The sequence below is a fragment of the Catharus ustulatus genome, chromosome 1, assembly GCF_009819885.2.
Source record: "Catharus ustulatus isolate bCatUst1 chromosome 1, bCatUst1.pri.v2, whole genome shotgun sequence".
Lineage (NCBI taxonomy): Eukaryota > Metazoa > Chordata > Aves > Passeriformes > Turdidae > Catharus > Catharus ustulatus.
Window position 1 is genome coordinate 40558097 of NC_046221.1, and position 19622 is coordinate 40577718.

At 40.6% G+C, this 19622-nt stretch overlaps 1 protein-coding gene across 4 annotated transcripts in view; it reads right to left on the reverse strand.

Annotated features, from left to right (window-relative positions):
- The window catches only part of TOP2B (DNA topoisomerase II beta), a 59743-nt gene extending 43363 nt beyond the window's left edge, over nt 1-16380 (reverse strand). For 3 of the 4 annotated variants that reach the window (XM_033084978.2, XM_033084820.2, XM_033084899.2), the window contains exon 1: nt 16235-16379. In XM_033084978.2, coding sequence (XP_032940869.1) covers nt 16235-16312 — 78 coding nt within the window. In that variant the 5' untranslated portion in view covers nt 16313-16379. Of the gene's footprint in view, nt 1-16234 lie in introns of all 4 variants that reach the window. The other variant, XM_033084732.2, reaches the window with a different exon arrangement.
- Nucleotides 16381-19622: the final 3242 nt, after the last annotated feature.

Consider the following 19622-nt stretch of genomic DNA (forward strand, 5'->3'; position numbering starts at 1 on the left):
ACATTCAAATATAGACTAGCCCTATTCTGAGACAGTAAAAACATGTACACAAAGAGACTAGTAATGACATTTTACAGTATGCATTCCTATCTATAAATTGGAATTATCTGAATTATCTTTAAAATGCCAGTAAACGTAACTTTAACTCACATGATTCATTTGTCTGGTAAGAAGACATAAGAAATTCTGTCCCCACCCACCCAGTACCTGAAATAGCCTCCTTCTTTCAGAGAAGGTTTATCAACTTTGAAGCAGTGTTACATGACCAGTAGAAACCATCACCAGACAAATAAAGAGGACAAAACCCACTTGGCCACTCAGGTAAATTTTTTCCCTCTCATTTAGCTGTTTCCAGTATGTGTCTATATAAAGTAAATACAGACTAAACTCCAACCCTCAATTAACCAGTCATCATGTAAATTTTGTGGCCAAAAGGAAGTGTAATCACCTCTCCTTCGATCTAGCTTGTGTTGCACCCTGTAAGCAAAGGGCAAGAAAGCACATAAATCCACAGGAAAAAGGAGCAACGGATACTAAACTCACACAAACAATTTTAGCAGAAACAAAAAGCCAAACACCAACCTATGGCATAATTCTCCACATATTAACCTCATTTATCTTCTCCAGCTTCCAGTACTCAGGCTTTGATGCCTCGACAGTTCCCCCCACCCAGCCCAGGCAGCACAAGAATAAAGTATTTAATTCTATTCCTAACATGGGAAATTACCTTTCTCCTCCAGATTTAGAGATCACATTTTTATAGTTTATTTATGGTTATTCTAGGAAACACATTTCCAGAACTTTGAGAGACGCAGATTGCATGCACCAGTGATGACAACAACCAATTATTTGGACATGTGTAAAACTGAGCAAGCCAGATGAGAATTCTCCATTGGCTACTCCTGTATCTGACAGCATCCAGAGGAAATGGGGAAAGAACCCAGGGAATCTCACAATCTGGCACCAGGATTGCACGCAGCACAGTTGGAACCAAAACACTAGCTCTCATGACTATTCTTCTGGAGTCTATCTCATTTTCTGCCAAACAGGGAAGTTGCAAAATCACATGGGTGATTAGAGGGCTTTGGTATTCCAAGTTAATTCAGCCTTCACAGTTATTTGGTTTTAAACTGTGATAACCCTGTCACCATCACCCTAAAAATACTAGCCACGGATCAACTAAGCAAGCACAAAAGGAACAGAACTTTGCAAAAAGATGCATTAAACTGATATAGGAAAAAGGAGGAATAAGAATTGTTACTAAAGAAGCATTGCCAATAGTTGCAACATATTTTTTTTTTCCATTTAAGCAGTTCTGTGAATGATGTCCAGGCTTCCAATGAGTTTCACGGCACATGTATATAAATATTTTATTTCATTACCATCTTTGACATCATATCTCATATGAATTACCCTTAGCTCACTTACTGTCCCACAGCTCTGTTAATACTGTTCTACTATGTTCACTTGTTCTGAAGGGACCAGTGACTAGTAGGAAAATAATATTTCTCATATTAAATAAGTGTTGTAAAAAATGGAATAGAGAAGATGCAATTGATATAGAATGCAAAAGACTTCCAGGTGCAAAGACCATAAAAATCTTACTCAAACAGAACTGTTTCATTTGCTACCAATTCTTAGGCTTTAAGATGTTTTTACAGTCAGGGAAGTTTGGGATCGGCAGTTACCACATGGTAGTTTTTCAGCTGACATGTGTATCAGTATAATATTCTCAGGGTTGTTCTGAGGCAGCTCTCCAAAATGCCTCTACTCTTCCAGTGTGTGAGGATGGGGATCTAACCACACATCACAACTTGGCAAACACACTAACACAAAGTGAGAACTTAAACTTTAGCCTAAAAATTTAGGCCACAATTTTCCTACCTCTGATGACAAAAATGCTATGGGACAAGTAGAGTAAGAGTCAGAAGATTAGCAAAAGACCATTTGATTGTGACCAAGTAACTCTAGTTTGGGAAAAATTATTACAGAATAGAATATTGGGAAGGGATTTCTATAAGCTATTGCCTTTAATATAATGCTAGGAAATGCATTTCTGCTTTCCAGTGAAAGTCTTACTGACAGCTTAGAGGAGTTTGTACTTTCCAATTTATCAGTAATAAGTGTAGAGTATTAAATATCTTCTGTTGAGATGCTACTTTCAAATTGTTGCCACATTGAGAGACAAGGGAGGTCACACCTAAACAAACTAATGTATGATTTAAGAAGGGAGAAAAAAAACCACAAAGGATCATATTTTCTTTCTGCTCAATGATTTTAAATAAAAAGGAAAAAAAGTAGTCTTAAAGAACTTTTAAGCTATAGTTTTTATTAAGACATAACAAAGTATGCCAAACCTAAATGTTAATTTCACTGTCATAGAGAAGGACAGATTTTATTCATGATGTATGATTTTATTCATACAGTGCTTCAAGATTCATACATATTCTGCAGGCAAAAAACCCTAGTGTTATAAACATTCAGAACTTATTTAACAAGCTATTGAAACACAAGCGTAAAAGCAAAAGCCCCAAAGTATTCAACTATACAAATGAATGCAATTATGCAGGTGTGTAAAGATCAGAAATCCACAGGACTGCAGTTTCCCAGGTCAAGCATTTTGAGCTGTGCTCTACCCAGAAAACCAGTTCTGAATCTCTTCATCTCAAATGCACATTTTTAGAGTTCAAGTGATGCTTGGAACTCAGCCCAAAAAAGAGAAAATCTTCATCATCAAACACAGGATAGAGATCTGTGGACACAAATATCCTCCACAGTCTCCACATCTGGTGTTCCTCGATAAAAAAATCAAAATAAAATTTAAATGTTTTCATCTTCTGAATTTCTACTACTTAAAATACAAATAAATGCAACAGGAAAGTCCTCCACCAAGTATTTTGTTTTTTTTTTAACTGGGCAAGCATTTAACCACAGTGTTGTTTAACTGACAATCTCTGCTGTATATTTTGGAATTGTCTCAAGAATGCCTTTTGTATTCTGTCCTGTATGAAAGATCTTCATATTGTTAAAGCTCCAATAACACTTCTCAAAACAGCACCAGCTGTTGTTTCATGAGAAAGCCCCTAAAGAGAATTAACCAAGTGTCACAAAGGGCTTAAGTCTTCTGCTTCACAGCAAGACTGCTTTTTGCTTGTTTGTTTACAGGTTACCCAATGTTCAAGGTCTGCTTTGCAATTTTAATGTTGCCAATTTTTAATTTTTTTAATTGTTTTTTTAGACACAGTGTATGACTTTGCCAACGCTCTTGTGACATTCAAGACTTTATAAATTCGTGCTAATCTTGTGGACTTTCTAACCCTCCAGACTGATGAGATATGCACACCTATCCATAAGCCAGCAAGACGACCCTGCTTAAGTAGTTGGGAAAGCTACAACCTATTGCACTCTTCATCCTTCTTCGAAGACATGCAGTCACATTTCATACAGTGACCTTTGATGGTGCCAGATCCCTAAATGCTCTTAAACACAGCATACTGACAACTGGATAGAAAAACCCTAATACCCAGTTGATGGCAATTGCTGCACAGGTTGCCACATCACGACTATCGTGCATGCTGTCACGACCAGGTCTTATCATGGCAATTGCTTTCCCCAGGATGATTGCAATGTCTGCAGAGCTTCCCTTCTGAAGTTGTTTTTGCCATGAATTTATCTAGTACTGTGTGAAAGCAGCAGTCATTCTTTCCTTTGGTGATTTTCAGAGTCAGAACCCAAGCAGCCACTGATAGACAGTTTGGCAACAAGGCTTTTACTGTCTACCTTCAATCCAAAAACTCACACATTTCACTTTGGCATCTTCTTTCTTCACATTCTGCCTTTTTTTTTCCATGTTGTGTTCTCACCCATTGACATTTCTATAATAAGGCATGCATGACATCCATATTAAGTTAGAGATTTTTATTGTCTTTTTTTAATGAAAACCAGGTCACGCCATCTTTCTTTGCGTTTTGAGCCACCGTGCTGAATTTGGTTACTTACGCTGCAAACAGCTGTACTTAATACAGCTAAATCTTAATACACACTTCATCTAGTTTTGGCAGCACCAGAGAAAAGCTATTCCTATTTAAAGACACAATGACATGTAAAGCTACAACAAAGAAGGCAGGCTTCATCAGCAGTTTCAATGTTGCCATGGGTGGAAAATACATCCTTGGTTTGATTCCTTACTTTAAGTGAAGGCTTTACTGTTACTTAACCAGATGAATTCCGCACCGTAGAGAGCTGAAAGACCTGAAAAATGTTAATAACGATGTCTCTCCCCAGTTACACAAACTTTATTTTGTACTGGTCACTGCCGTAGTCTCCTCCACTGCAAAATATCTCCATACAACAACACTGACAAAACAATTTTCTTCAGTGTGCCCATTCCTTCTTACTTCTGTTAGGTGGCAAGAAAAAAGCTTGTTTTCCACATTGGCAGACAAGCATAAATGAGGCTTAGAAGAGAATATGAGGTGAACAAGAAGTTTATTTCCTTCCCTTTGGCTTTGTCTTTTCTGCCTTAAACTGATAAAACTACTCCATATAATGAATACTCCTGATACATACTCCTGAATAGGCAAATGCAGCCCTGGGACATAACCATTTAGAAAAGTACATGCCATGTGTCCTACATTTCCTTAAATAAAGTGTAGGATAAGCACATTTAGTGGGACAAGGCAGTAAATTTTGAGCGTAATTAAGCTGTAAAACCTTGGGAGGTTAATTAAGTAATGAAATCCAGAGATTACAGTTCAAAACAAAACTACATCTTCTGAGGGAGATAAGCTACACCTCAAAAAAAAAAAGTGTATAGGTGCCATGTGATAATTACTAGGGAATTCTGTAGATCACATGCACTTGACTGTAGGATATCATATTGGATCATAATGGCCTTTTCTTGCCCTAGAAAAATAGACAAGGAATAAAATTTAACCTAAACATTTTGCAATCTTCCCAAAGAAAACTCTGGCTGAGAATGCCTCCCACCATGAAAACAAAACTGGAGGGAGTTTCAAAATAAACCACTCTCCTGCTGTGTCTAACAAATGGTTGGGCTCTCCTGCCAAGATGAAAACACACAAAAGTAACAGTTGCCTTTTACCACAGCAAATTTCTATAGACTGTCGCATACCATTAGTGACATGAACTAAATCTCTCTATCACTTCCTTCTCAAAGCTGAGCATGGAAAGGAGTTCCTAGAAAATTCACCCAGAACTAGTCTCACCAGAAAGACTAATCTATCTGTTCATTTTAATTTATTTTTTTTTCTAAAATCCCCTGATTCTGGCACTTCACTCTGGACCCTGAAAGCATCACATTACATACATTTTCATGATGATGATCCAGTTATGGAATAGTTTTGGAATGTTCAGATTTCCCTGTTATAGAAAACCAAAACTATTGATTGCTGCCAAAAGGGCAAAATTCCTTCTTTCTTCCCTCGTCCATTCCTTACAGTGGATTCAAATCCATCTCACAACAACCGGTTCAGGGAGCAAGCATAGCTTTATCCCATTCTTCATCAACCAGAAGCAATCAGTTGTCCACTAGCTCACTTTTCTGGACAAGCTTGCTAGAGAATCAGACAAGTTGGTGGTGCAGGGAAAGAGCAAATACATTCAGCCAGGAGGATAGGGTTAAAAAAAAAAACAAAAACAAAAAAAACCCCACACTTTTCAACAGGTATTGCTAGATTGCTTATAGCTGCATGATGGAATGACACTCTTGGAATTACAGAGCTTCATCTTCCTAGTAAATATCCAAACACTACAAAAGTAGCATCATTTTTATTTTAGGATTATTAATAAACAACATAGAGGCACACCAGACTTAAATAAAATTTCAGGCATATGCTTTCTCCATCCCTTTTGAAGAATAACACCTTTGTGCAAATATGTATGCTCACTCTAACTACTTCTGACCAGAAAATTATGTATATTAAGTATTAATTCACTTTCAGTCATATTAAGTTAGTACAGCAACAGTTACACTTTATTTGGCACAGATTTGTACACAACCAGCAATACACTCAGATCCTGAGTTTTACTAAAAGCAGGTGTCTAATATTTGCCCTTACATTATGACAATTAAATTGAATTTTACTGCTAAATTTTTCGTTGGTCTGAAATTTTTTAGTTGTCTATCCACTGACAAATTCTATTTCAATACACATTTTTTACTGCTCACACAGTATAAAAAAGTATATCCATGGATGATTCCGTAATAGATTAATCTTCTAAGAATCTCTTATTTCCAGCTAAAACTCAGAGACAAACAAGGGAAAAAATACCCTAACATAAAAAGGAATTTATTAATGTTTTACTTCAACACATCTTACAACTGTTTTCTTACAGATTCTGGTAACAGTGGTCTCTGGAACCACTGGCTGAAGCCATTTGATGACAGAACGACCAAATCTGTTTGGTCCACTATTTCACCAGCCAGCTCACACACAAGCCCTCCACCAGCCAACAAATCTAAAAGTTAGAGGTTCTGACATCTGAACTTCAGGTTATCAGTATCTGGCTGCACCTCTTTATAACTCAACATTTCCCACATCCTTGACCTTTTTCTAACACTTTACTGCATCACTAGTTTGAGCACTGTGAAAATATTCCAGACTTCCAGCACATTTCTATTTCCCAACTGCAAGTATTACTTCCCACAACCTGACAGATTTTTCTTTCTGAGAAACAAAACTTTGAAATCCATACAGGCTGTATGTCAAGTATCACATCAGCACTGTGATGTTTTCTTCCAGATGCTCTGGGTTCTACGGCCAGATTGAACCCATTTCATACTGCAAGGTATTTTTCCCTGCTGACCTATTTTCATTATTAACATATAAACTTTAGAAAAAACTTTGGGCAGGACTAAGGCAACATTCAAGACACTCATGCTGCAAGACAGCAAATGGAGAGAACAAATCCAACAGGGTAGTTTTTCAGCTCATGTTAACTGGCACACATTGACATTTTATTCTACAGAGCACCCCAAACTCAGACTTTTCTAGCCAGGTTCAGGATTACCAGTCACACTACATAAGTAATAGAGGAGAGCCCAAATATCATTCAGAGGTTACTTTTCTAACAGCACTCTTCAGTGGGAAGCAATCCTCCGCTGAACAAGAGAAGCAAATTATTAAACTCTCACAAATGTAATGCTACCAGTATACTAGAATTTGTTTATAATAGCATATCTTTATGTTATTTGCCTGTCTACCTTGCACTGAAATACTAAAACACCTTAAACTGTGATACATGGGTTTTTCATACTTTGAATACACATGGTGCCCTAAAAAGGAATGCAGTATGATCAGCAGAAACCATTACCAGTCTGCTGCCTGGAACTCTCCACAGAAAAGAAACAGCAACATATTTACTTAACACAAGGCACCACCTAAATGAAAATTAATGATCTTTTTTCCTTTTAAAAAAACCTCCCAAACACTGAACACTGTCCCAAACACTCTACACATTCATATCCCATACTACATTTGGCCCACACTAAAAACTACTTCTTTTATAATTAGAAGCACCTATGGTAACACAGCTAAATGTTCTGGTATTCTCTAGTTTAAAAATCTATTTTTTCTTCCATATTAAAATAAATATGAAACCACTGTTCCTTAAAAAAAAGTTGCTTGAGTTTAATTGTTCAGCGGCTTCTATGCAACATCTACTCCTCCTCCGGAGACTTTACAAGCCTCAAAATGTTTTATAAGCCTCGCAAATATACTACAAATTTTAGTCTCAATCCTGTAGTAAATTCCATGAGAAAGGAACAGAGGGTTGGTGTTCCAGACACTGACAGCAATTCACAAGGAGGAAAACAGATGCATCAATGAGTCAATAAACCCTTAATGCTGTTCCAGAACTCCCCTCTCTTCCTCAGTCACCCATCCTCCCACAATAACATTCCTACAGAAGTCATTAGGAAAAGCCTTTCAGGATTGTTCATTAAAAGTGTTGACAATCTTGAAGATCACCAAAACTCTACCCTTTAATTTGCTATTTAAGAATTGGGTCTTGGCAGGCAGAAGAATCAACCTCTCCATAAAAGGTACCATATAAAAGACTAATAAAATAACTTCAAATATATTTTGAGATTAATTTTCAAGTTGTTTTGCATTTTTACCACCTTTCTGTTACCTGACATGTATGTTTATCACTCAGCTGGCAGAGAAGAAAGTCTACATGGCACATTTTTAAATACTTCACTAATATCAGGAAGGACAGGTTAACATGATACAACTTTAGGTTTGTTTTCTCTCAAGCATCTGGACCATCTGCCTCCATCTCCACCAGCAAACCAGTACGGAACTTTTTCCTCTGCCCCCAGCCAATTTCTCATAACATTTTTACAGTCTCCTATTTGAGATTTTAAGAAAAACCCTCTTCTGGATTCTACTTAATATCAAAAAAAGAATAACTGCCTCACTTCTTGCAACTGCTCTTCTCTAAGTAACTTGCCTCCCTCTTACTCCTAAGACACCTCGAAGTTTTCATGATGATGCTGTAACACAACAGTGGTGGAAAACACTAAGTTAGGATCGCTAAATAGAGTATGACAAAAAACACAACCAACAAAAAGCTCTGTGCTGACACATGGAGTAACAGCCTGAATGACTTCAGGGAGCAGAACTCTCTATATCAGCTGGACTGAGACAAAGTTATTTTAATAATTTTTCCCCAAACACCTTGCCATTCTTGCACCTTTATATCATGGCACACAGCTGGGGAATAAACAAAGGACTGAAATGCTCACATACTACTACACTACCGTCCCTAAAAACTCCAAATAGGCCAGGATGGCTACCATGGATTACACAGCTGGAAATATCTCCAATGAAGCTCACGCTACCCATTTCTCATAAGTAAAGATGCCCTCCTTAGGGGACAGCCCCAGAATTCTAACTACTCTTATGGAAACATTACATATCAAGTTATCTGGTTGCAAGAGCTTTTTTAAAATTTTTTCCCCTCTATTTTATCTCAGCTTCATTTGATTTATAGGAAAATAACTTCTCAGTGGTATCTTATGGCTCCTGTACTTTGTCATGACAAGAAAATATTTTTTCTTGCTCTCTCCTCAAAGATTCCTTCACAAATTAAGAAAGATGGTGTGAGTTTTTGGCACCTCACTAATGTAGACATTTGCCCAGTTTTTCATAAGTTTGCTCTTCCGTCAAGTTTCCAATGTCTGAAGAAGGAATAGGAAGCCCAAGATTAACTAGGTCCACTCACTCACTAAAAAAGAGTAAAAGAAATCAAGGCATGTGGTGTCCATGAGAGGAGAACTGTTTATTATCTCAACTGCAATTCAACTTCACAAATCAGGACAAAAATTAGTAGATTAAGCATTTTAATCCACTTTTATATATATATATATACATATATATGATGTTTTTGGTTTTTTTGGGTTTTTTTTTTCCCTTTAAGGTAGCTTTTAAAATTACATCCAAAGAAAAATATAGATCTGACATTTAGGTCTGAACCTTTCAAACACATTCTAGCTCAAGTAGATTTTACACTGATTTAACTGACACCCGTTTTCCTACCTGCTAAAAAAACCCCACTACAATTGCTAGATGTGCATAGTGTAACAAATACACAGATTTATCACTTTCACAAAATAAAAAAAAAAATAGATGTAGTACTTTACTTTCAGGGGCAAACTGTATTTCTATGTAAATTGGAATTGCACTGAGATGCAGACAGGATATTAAAATAGCTTTATTAGATGAAACTAGATGAGTTGATATTATAGAATAAGTTAACAACTCACTTCAAAACACAACTTAAAAGGACTGAGTTCATAAGGGTAAAAGCATTTGCAAACACACTGAAATTTTAAAAATAGCAGATGTGATGCTCACTTGTCAAGGAGAGGAGGAATGTTTTCCTGCTTTTCACTCCAGATTTTTGAGTAGTCATTACTGAAACACCTGAAGAAAACAGCTAGGAAACACTTTTGAAAAAAAATTCCTAAGAGCTGGTTTATCACTTCACTCATAGGGAACAGTTTTCTTCTATATTTGCAACACAAATAAGTATTTGGTGTTTGATCTCAACACCTTGTTTTTATTACTAGAACTTAAAATATACTGCAGTTTTAGTATTTATTTTCAAAGTTATGCAATAACATTTTGTATGCCTTGATTTAGAATTTACTTTAAATCCGGAATACTAGCCTTAAAATAGATTCTTCCAAAATACCTGTGTTCCAGTACACAGGAACTTGTAAGCACTTGAGAAATACTTGAGAAGACATCACTATGCTTCCAAGCATGCAATTTTCAAGAGACATCTTCTCGCAGTTACACATATTTAGAACTAGTATTTTTCTGCTCAAACTGCTTTTGAAAACATTCAAAGCACCTATTTAATGCAGAATTATATTTTCAGTGTGGGTGGCTGGCAAGAAATTTACTGTTTCAAATAAGGAAAATGAAGTTTTATGTAACAGCTTTCATTCTTAATTTTTCTATATATAATCGATTATATATATATATGTATATGTGTATGTGTATATCTAGATATATAAAACTCACTCCCAGGGATGGAATCACTCCCATCCTTCAGCTATGAATCACATGTGCTGCTTTTCATTAATTGAAACATAAACATGCATTTGCAGACTGCCTTTGCACATAGACACACAAGACAGTTTAGATTCAAGGTAAAAACCTACTTCTGGAAAAATAAAGTCAATGCAAATGAAATACCAAATTTAATCAGTATTTTTTCAGACCTAAGCTATCCATCTTAGACCACTTATATGTTCTTTTATTTGGAAAGGTTACTTTATCTGTCCAAATAAAGTAATTCCTCACTTACTTTTTAATACAGCACAGGTGTCTTAGAAATTAAACGTACAGACACACACAAATCTCACAGGTCAAACGTTAACAAGAGGGCACGTGCTCAAATGTATCCCTTTCCTCACTGAATGCCTAAAGTAATCACCCACAAACCCTCTAAAACCAATTCCTCCCCAAACTCTGAGATAGACATTCCTTCCTAGACTTGGTTACAATTTAGGTCCCCACTCCTATGCATTCATCACTCTTTCATCTATGCCAGAACAAGGTTTCCTCCCAGCTCGGAATACAGAGGGTGCAGATGCACGTACTGAGCTGTGGGACTGGCTCAGTTGCTGTCAAAGACGTGGCCCTGATCCTGTTCCAGTACCAAGCCTCCACTTGATATCACCTCTATCACTTCTTCGATCCTGCATTATTCAGCACTCTGACAAGGAGAAGACTGGACAACAAAAGTATTTAATGAATGGTGGTGTGGAGGGTAGAAGATAAGAAGCAACCACTGTTATTTTTTGGCAGGCAAATCAAAACATCTGAGGAATCCCTCTTCAGAACTATTGTGTCTGACTCACCCAACTGAGCCACACATATTTCCCTCAGGTGCTAGAATACCCAGGAGAGTCATCACATCTCTTTACAGCACTGCTTCCTAAGGGCAGCAGAATCAGAAATACAAGACCAGAAGGAATGCTGTTCCCCTCGACTGTTGGATATAACTATTTAGCTCAAAGCCTACAAAACACATTCTGTTTAGTAAAATAAATATTAATATTAATACACTGGGGCAACTATTTCAGGTCTGACCTTCCTTTCATTGTATAACTGTGAGAAAAGGAGGGGGAGAGGGCTTAAGGACACACAGGACATAAAACCTGCCAGTTCCCCGGTCACCATAATAGCAAAAGACGGACACTTATGTAAAGCAAAAGAGCACTGAAACAAGGCCTGGCAACAGCATAAGACTTCTCCCCACACCCTGCCTGCTCTGCAGACACCACAGTGTAGCACAGGGAAGATAAGACAAACTAACAGGACACATAACAAGTGTTATGTGTGCGACAACTGCGTCCCAGCCCCGCTGCAGACAGCGAGAAACAGGAGGCCTGGTCCAGATAAAGAAATGGGAAGAACAGAAAGCTAATTCTGAGCTTTAACCTGGGGTCTGGAGAGGCAGCAAAAGAGGTCGAAAGGACTCAGGAGGAGGAACTTCAACCACCTACTCCTCCTTTGAAATGAACAGCAATAAAAAGGATAAAGGATTAGTTATCCATGGTTCACCTCCAGGACAGTATGCTTACTTCTAAAACCAGAAGATTTCCTTAGGATTTGGTCACATTACTGACCATATCTGCCAACTGTTTGTACCTCAGGCAGGACTCTGACAGCTTATAAACACAGACCCGTGACAGAGCAGTAACACAATGCAACTCTTGGGTACACTGTCATAGCTCAACACTTCCCTCCAAGCACTTCATTGGAGGGAACTCCTGGGCTGCTCCCGTCAGAAAGCCCCGCTTCTAACACAGAGGAACAGTCAAAGCTGAGTGTAGCAGTGATGGGCAGACACTTGGGGCGGCAGAGATCCAGTTCAGATCTCAGATGCAAAAAACCTACCCAATAAAGTTTGAAACCACCCATTGCAGAAGCCATAACCAGTGAATTATGGCATGCCACTAGAAGTTATCAGACATTATTCAAGAGGAAGACTTGTTTTAATCCTCTCAGAACATATTAAAAGCCAAATCTAACTGAAAGCTACTCCTTTATTAAAGTTAAAAGTATTTGACTTCAAATGAAACAATAAAAGAAAGACAAGGTCCCTTTAATATGACTAGGGTGGGTTTAAATTGTTGGTGCTTTAAAAAATATATATATTGAGCCTACTATCTTATCAATTACATCCACTCTTCATATTTTAAACAATGACAGTATTAAACTAAAGGTTATTTTTAAGGTAAACTGTTAATCTTCTAAAAAATGCCTATATCTGTATTTAGATTATTTGAAATGCTGATTCTTTTCATTTACCAATATACAGCTACTGCATTTATTCAAACAAGTATAACCCAAATATATGCAATATTTCCATCTACTAATGATATACATTATTTCCATTCCACTCCATATAAGGAGTAAATATTAATGATATTTTTTAAATAGAAGTCTCACAAACACTCAGCATATGTTCACTTTAAGCTAGAATTTCCTAGAGCTAGTACCTGTCCCTTTCACCAAGGACAGGAAAAAGGAAGTAGTGTTCAAAGTCCTAAATTATCATCAGTACTCTAACTTTCCATTTATCAGGCTCATATAGCTCTTGGGGTCGAGGAGAAAGTCTTGAAAACACTGACAGAAGTGATTAAATGTTGCTTGTTTGAAATATTCAGTTTTGTGGGCATTACCATTGTATCGGAACCAATGCACTCCAAAGTGTTACTTTCAATGACTTCATCTTCACTATAAAAGGCATATGTATTTTAAAAGTGCTATTACTGTGCCATTACAATTAATTTTCTGTAGTTCCTAAACATACACAGAGGTTGAAGATTACTTCTTTTGTTCACTGTAAGTTTTTCTAGTATTAGAAAATGCCATTACGTTTCACCAATGAAAACTCTCCTAATTACAAATCCACGCTTTTGTAAATAACCCTTAATACAACTCACCACTTCTGTGAGTGACACGTGGAGATCTCCCACCAAAGTAATTTATATCACTCAGCCAAAACTCCACCTTCTACCAACTATTAGAGTGCAGAGATGCATGTTGATTTCAGAAAATCATCAACCAGACCAAGGGAAAAAAAAAGCTATTAAAAAACCAAGCAAGTACATTTTATAAATCAGAGGTTGTCTTCAGTTAAATAATGCTAAATTATTTTCCCAATAAAAGTGTTCAGTTATTATACTCTACTGATAGAACAGATGTGTTCCCATCACTGGTAATTGTGCCTAACTAGTTGTATTTCCACAAGTCCTGTTATAACTGAAAACACAGATGACTTGCTGTTTGTTTCCATAAACACTTAATTCCTCTTTCTTTCAAAAGTAGAAGTAGGTATCACCTGATGCTTGTATGATGTCTCATAGCATCACTCTAGGGTAAATTCTCTAGGAAGAACCCTTCCTTTTTCACAACTGCATGTAATTCTCTCCTACCTACAAGCATGCTCTTTGAATCACACCTAAAGCTGAAGTTACACAAAACTCTTTAGTAAAATGTGAGCAACTAGGTTATGTACACAGGACCTGCTAGTTTGAAACGCAAATTAACATCCCACCAGGTTTTAAATGTTTCCTCATCTTTAGGACCAGACTTTCCTCAGTTACCCTTCAATTGTTTAACTCGTGGTCTTATTAAGAAACCACAAGCAACAGAGAATACATTACTCAGACAGAGAAGCATCCTAGTGGTTTCAACACACTAGCAAGAATTCTAAAGAAATCAAGGTGGTTTCAAAACGACCTACAACCAAACTGCAAGTGGTTGCATATCCAGCAGATATATGGCAAGCAGATTAAAGCCAGACAGCCGAAACTATTCTGTCCCTACCTCTCACCCTCCTTAAGGACAGCATATGATCATCTAAAAATGAACTACCACTAAAACCAACATTTTTTTCAGCCTGGCACACTGGCCCTGGGCCCATCGAATTCAGTGCTACAACAATATTGTTCTTTCGTATGCCAGTGTTCTACAGCTGACATGGAACAGGTCTGGTTTTAGGAGCTGGCTCAGAAACCCTACCTTCACCATTTAAAGTGCACATGAGAGAAAGAAAGAATGTCCCACTGTTTTCTGAAAAAATAAATGAACACAGTTTTAACTAAAATCCGATTATTACCCTACACCTACTCTGAGTTGACAGAAACACTTTTAACTTTTACTGCTTTTAAAGAATGAAAAGTTTGATCATTTCCAGTTGTGGGAAACTGTTGACTCACCATAATTTCAACCCCATTACACTTAAGAACATGTTTCAATAAAAATGCCTATTCGGTAATTTTCACACTTCATTCTTCAGTTTTCTGTCTCAGCTGTAAAACTTTCAATTACTTGGTCGAACCTAGATGGTAAAATCTTAATTCTGAAGAGCCATCCAAAGACCACATTTGATAAAGATTGTAAAGTATTGAGGAAAGAAAGGAGAATAATTTTGGCTTCTCAACTTAGATATGTTCCCATGCCCAAATTGTCTGATTGCAAGTGGCACACCCAGAAACTTGCACATTTTTTAATTCACCTTTCCATGCTGCCAGCTTCTTAAAATTAAAGAGAATTACCAACATAAAATGCAGTAATTAGAGCCATGGAAATAGTCCACCATCAGGACACACGGGATTTGCTCACTCCAATAATATTTCTTTTTCAACAGCTTCAAGATGTAGAGGGACACAAGAACAAGTTTGCTGTTTTTCTTGTTAAAAGTTCCCACCTCTGTAAAGCACACGTGCCTGATTAAAGATACCTCACCATCATCAAGATCTAGTGTCTTGTGCTTAAACATTAAAGAAGTTACCCCTCTGTCCTGAGCGGGAGAAAGCGGGGGAGTCACCGATTGGCTGAACCAGACCCCTTCAGGTCACCTTTGCTCCTCCTCCCTCTCAGGTCTCACCAAAACCTGAGAGCACCCACTCTTACTACTGAGGAGCACCTCTGCACTGGGAGCCACTCCCAAAGGAGGCTCAAAAGGATTCACCAATTCTAGAGTCAGTTATCAGTAATCCCAATACTTCCAACCAATCCAAGAAAGGCAGCAAAACGCCTCCTTCTTGGGTCTGTTACAGAGTTACAACTTTTGGAAGAGGATGAAGCTGAATGCCAAGATGGAATAGCAAGCACGCAGCTCCTGCTTCCTGTCTCTGAAACTTGGGAACTTCAGGTATTGTCCTTTCACACAGTTGGGGAAGAAAATGGGACCAACGCAGAGACCCTCAGCTAGCCCGCTTAGGCTTTTCTCTAGGAACGAGAGGCAATACCTGCAGTTCTGCCGGGACAGACAGACAGACAGACCATACCTCGCCTTGGAGGAAGGACAGCGACTTCAAGACAGCCCCGACGACCCACCCGCTCCTCCAGGAGCTTCCCACCTGTTTGCTCACAGAATGACCTCTTCCCCACGGCTCCCAGCACTCCCAGAAGCCACACAGGGATGAAAGCTCCCCCTGTAACTCCAGTTCCAAGCCCAGGCTTCCCCTGCTACCCCGGAGCCCTCCACCGAGCGGCTGCTCCACAGCGCTCCGCTTTCCGCGCCAGCCTTCAGCGTCCTCCCTCAGCTTCCTCCCTCCTTTCAAAGCCAGCCCGCGCTCTTTCCACACACGCAAGGAACGCAAATAGAAATAACCATAATAACAATAAAACGAAAGTAGCAAAACCCACCAACAACAAAACGCAGCCCCACAACTCACCACCCAAGTCAGTCCCCCGCTGCCGCCGCCGCCGCCGCCGCCGCCTCCTCCTCCTCCTCCTCCTCCAGACTTTGCCATTTTCTGCCCGTCTCTCCTCAGCCGAGGCGAGGGCGCTCAGAGGCGGCCGGGAGGGCCGGCACCGACACCGCGCCTGGGGCCGCTGCGCGCCCGCCCTTCGCGCCTCTGCCGCGCTCACCGGCGCGCCGGCACCGAGCGAGGGCGGCCGAGGGGCCCGCACAAAGCGCCCCTTCCGCCGCCGGGGAGGCAGCGAGGGAGGGCCCGGCCGGGCCTGCGGCTCTCGCTAGTTTAAAGGGACGACGGGCCGGTCCCTCCGCTTCACGGCGGCAGCGGCGGCAACAACAGCCACCGCTATCGCCGCCGTAGCGCTGCTGCCTCCCGCCCTCCTCCTCACCGCCGGGCCGTCCCCCCCGCAGCCACAAAGGCCCGGAAAACAGATTAATAATAAAAAAATCTCCCCTTCCCTCCCTCCTCCCTCGTCCCCTCCCTCCCGCGTTCACTCCCTCCCTCCCTTCCCGCCCCTCGCGCGCGCGCGCGTGCGCGTGCGTTCCCGCGCAGACCCCCCCTCCCCGCTCCGCGCCCCCCGCACACACGCACACCCGGAGCTGGCCCGGCCCCCTCCTTCTTCCCCTCCTCTTTCCACCCTGCGTCCCGCTGCCCGGCGCCGCTCCCCCGCCGTCGCCTCCTCCCCCTGCTCTCCCCGCACAGCCCCCGAACCGCTGCCGCCGCCGGGACACCGCGCGTAGACAATAAATAACCGCGCCGGCCCCGCTCGGCGTCCGCGCCGCGGCCGCTTCTCCCTACGCAGCCGGCCCGGGCCTCTTCTCCCCCCGCACCTTGTGCCCGCCAATCACGGCCCGGCCCGCCAATCGCGCGCTGGAGGCGGGAAGGCTGCGCGCGGCGCCGGCCAATCCGAGAAGCCAGAAGGAGAGGCCGCGTGTGACGTCACTGAGGGTGGCAACAGGGCGCGGACGGCCCGCACGGGGGCGCTGCCGCGCGCGGGGGGCGGCGCGAAGGGAGGCGGAGCGGTTGGATCGGGATAGGGATGGGGATCGGGATACGGATCGGGCGGCTGGATCGGGATAGAGATGGGGATCGTGGAAAAACAGCGCCCTCCTGCCGGGGCTGCGACGGCGGGCAGGGAGACGCCTCGCTTCCCCGTGACCACACGGAGGAATTGGTTTGGGGACTGGCAGAGCACGGCTGTCCCGTTTTCCTGGTGCTCCAGGTGGATGATGCTGCGCTGAGCGGCAGGAGGTGATGCGATAGGTGGGACAGGTGTTCGGTAGACACCAGCCCTTCACCGATCCCTGCGATCGCCACCGCTGCGACCTGCGGCGGTACCAGCAGGCTGGAAGTGCCGGGGCTCCAGGCAGGAGAGTGCCTACAATTCACTGCCCTCTTCTGGGCTCTGGGGATCGGCCCGAGGAGTTCTTTAACCCGGACAGCACGCACATCTTTATCCTACATTTGAGCATCACCCTGTGAAGTCCTCATACAGGGCCACAAAGCACAGCACCCCTTTCTGTACACAGTATGCAACCCTGTCTACTATAACCATATTCGCGTTTTGGAAAAAACTCTGTGGCCAAAAAATTTAACATCTACTTCCTAGGTCTAACCAGCGTGTTTACAAAGTCCAAAATTCATGTAATTTTAGATATCAGCCCAAAAAATACATACAGTTTTAGATACCTTGCACCAAAAGTATATATATACTTACATATATAACCATAAATATATATATAACCATAATATATTACAATCAGATTTTTTTACAAGCTTAGATTTATGCTTCAGCACAAGCAGCTTCTCAGTTAGTAGTTTTCATTCTGTTGGGTGAAATGCAAAGGACCTACCTGGTCCAGCCTGTTCCACTCCTTGAATTATTAAGAATGTAAAGTCTCAAAAGGAGGGATTAGTAGGAACACTGCATCTGAGCTAGTAGACAAATCAGACAATCATTTCAAAGGAAGAGCAATAATTTAAAGGTTTTTCCTTTTGCAAAATGCTTTTCCTAAGGAGTAAAGGGATTGGAAATGGAGCAGTCACTTTTGAGGAGTCAGTTGTAATGCTCAATTACACCTCAAGGGAAGGATCAGAAGAATCTCTAGTAAATATTGCTTATTTAGCATAACTTTACTCTGCCAGTTTCTAAAGAAGCTATTAAACTAATATATAAGTGCTGCACAAGGATTATGGAAAATAATGGCATCTGCCTAGAAGGAACAGTAAGTTATCTGTTTCAGCCTACTTTCATTGCCAGCTGCATGTACCTCTGAGCTGTAGGCTGTGCTTTCCTCTACTTTTGGCAAGATCAATAGTGCCTCTTGCAGAACCAGAAGGTAACACTTGCAGGGTTTGCCTAGTGCTTCAGAATTTTGAGCTTGCTGATTAGAACCATGTTGATTTTTTTTTCCCAAAATCTCAAACTTATATGTAGGACCCATTAAAGCGAATCATGTATAGTGAACCGCTGCAATGAATATTGTGAGGATCAGAGAAAACAGGAGTGTGTCTGTCCAAAGCTTTTTGCATGGGTAGAGGACCATTACTGTGTTCAGCAGAAACAGAGCAAGTCTCAGACATTAGTGTACCATGCTCTCATTAACTCTAGCTGTTTAGTAAATAGGCTATCCTTAGTGTGGGAGGTGTGCTTTTTGCAATGGGAGCCAAGTAGAAGATAGCAATCTAACTTGAAGGCAGCCAATTCCATATATATTTGAGAGAGACAGAGGGAGTTTCTTCCTGGCAGTTACTGATCTTTGAACATGCATGGTCAAACATGTTCAGTCTGTGTCACGCTGGAGAGGATTTATGAGGAAATGCTGGTGTTCCCCCAAGCATTTTCTTTGGTCTTTGAAATTACTTCGTCTAGGTTGGATTTTATTTAATTCTCATCCTATACTATGCTAGCTGCACAGAATGTTACTGGCTTATTGTTGATGTTGGTTTTATCCCTAACACTTATATGTGTATGCTGAGTGGTTGCTGAGTGATTGCACAATGACAATTGCTAGTACAATCTAGGATTGTGGGATAAAGTTCTCACGAGACTAAAAGCAGCTGCTTCTGTGAACTGCAGAGGTGAAGCTGCAAAATGAGGTTGCTCATCACATTTAAAGAGATCCCTGTTAAAACAAACATAGAAGTAGATTTGAGCATGAATCAAATTCAAATGCCACAACATTTTGATAGGAATTATTTCATGAGATGCAACTTGCCCAAATCATGCATACCAGTTCATGTCAAATATTTCATACTTATTGTGTGACATTTTAAATTAATAATGTCCTTGAGATAGTACATACAAAGTCCTATTTCAATTCATTGGAGATTTACTTGTCCTTAAAATTGTAGACCATAACAT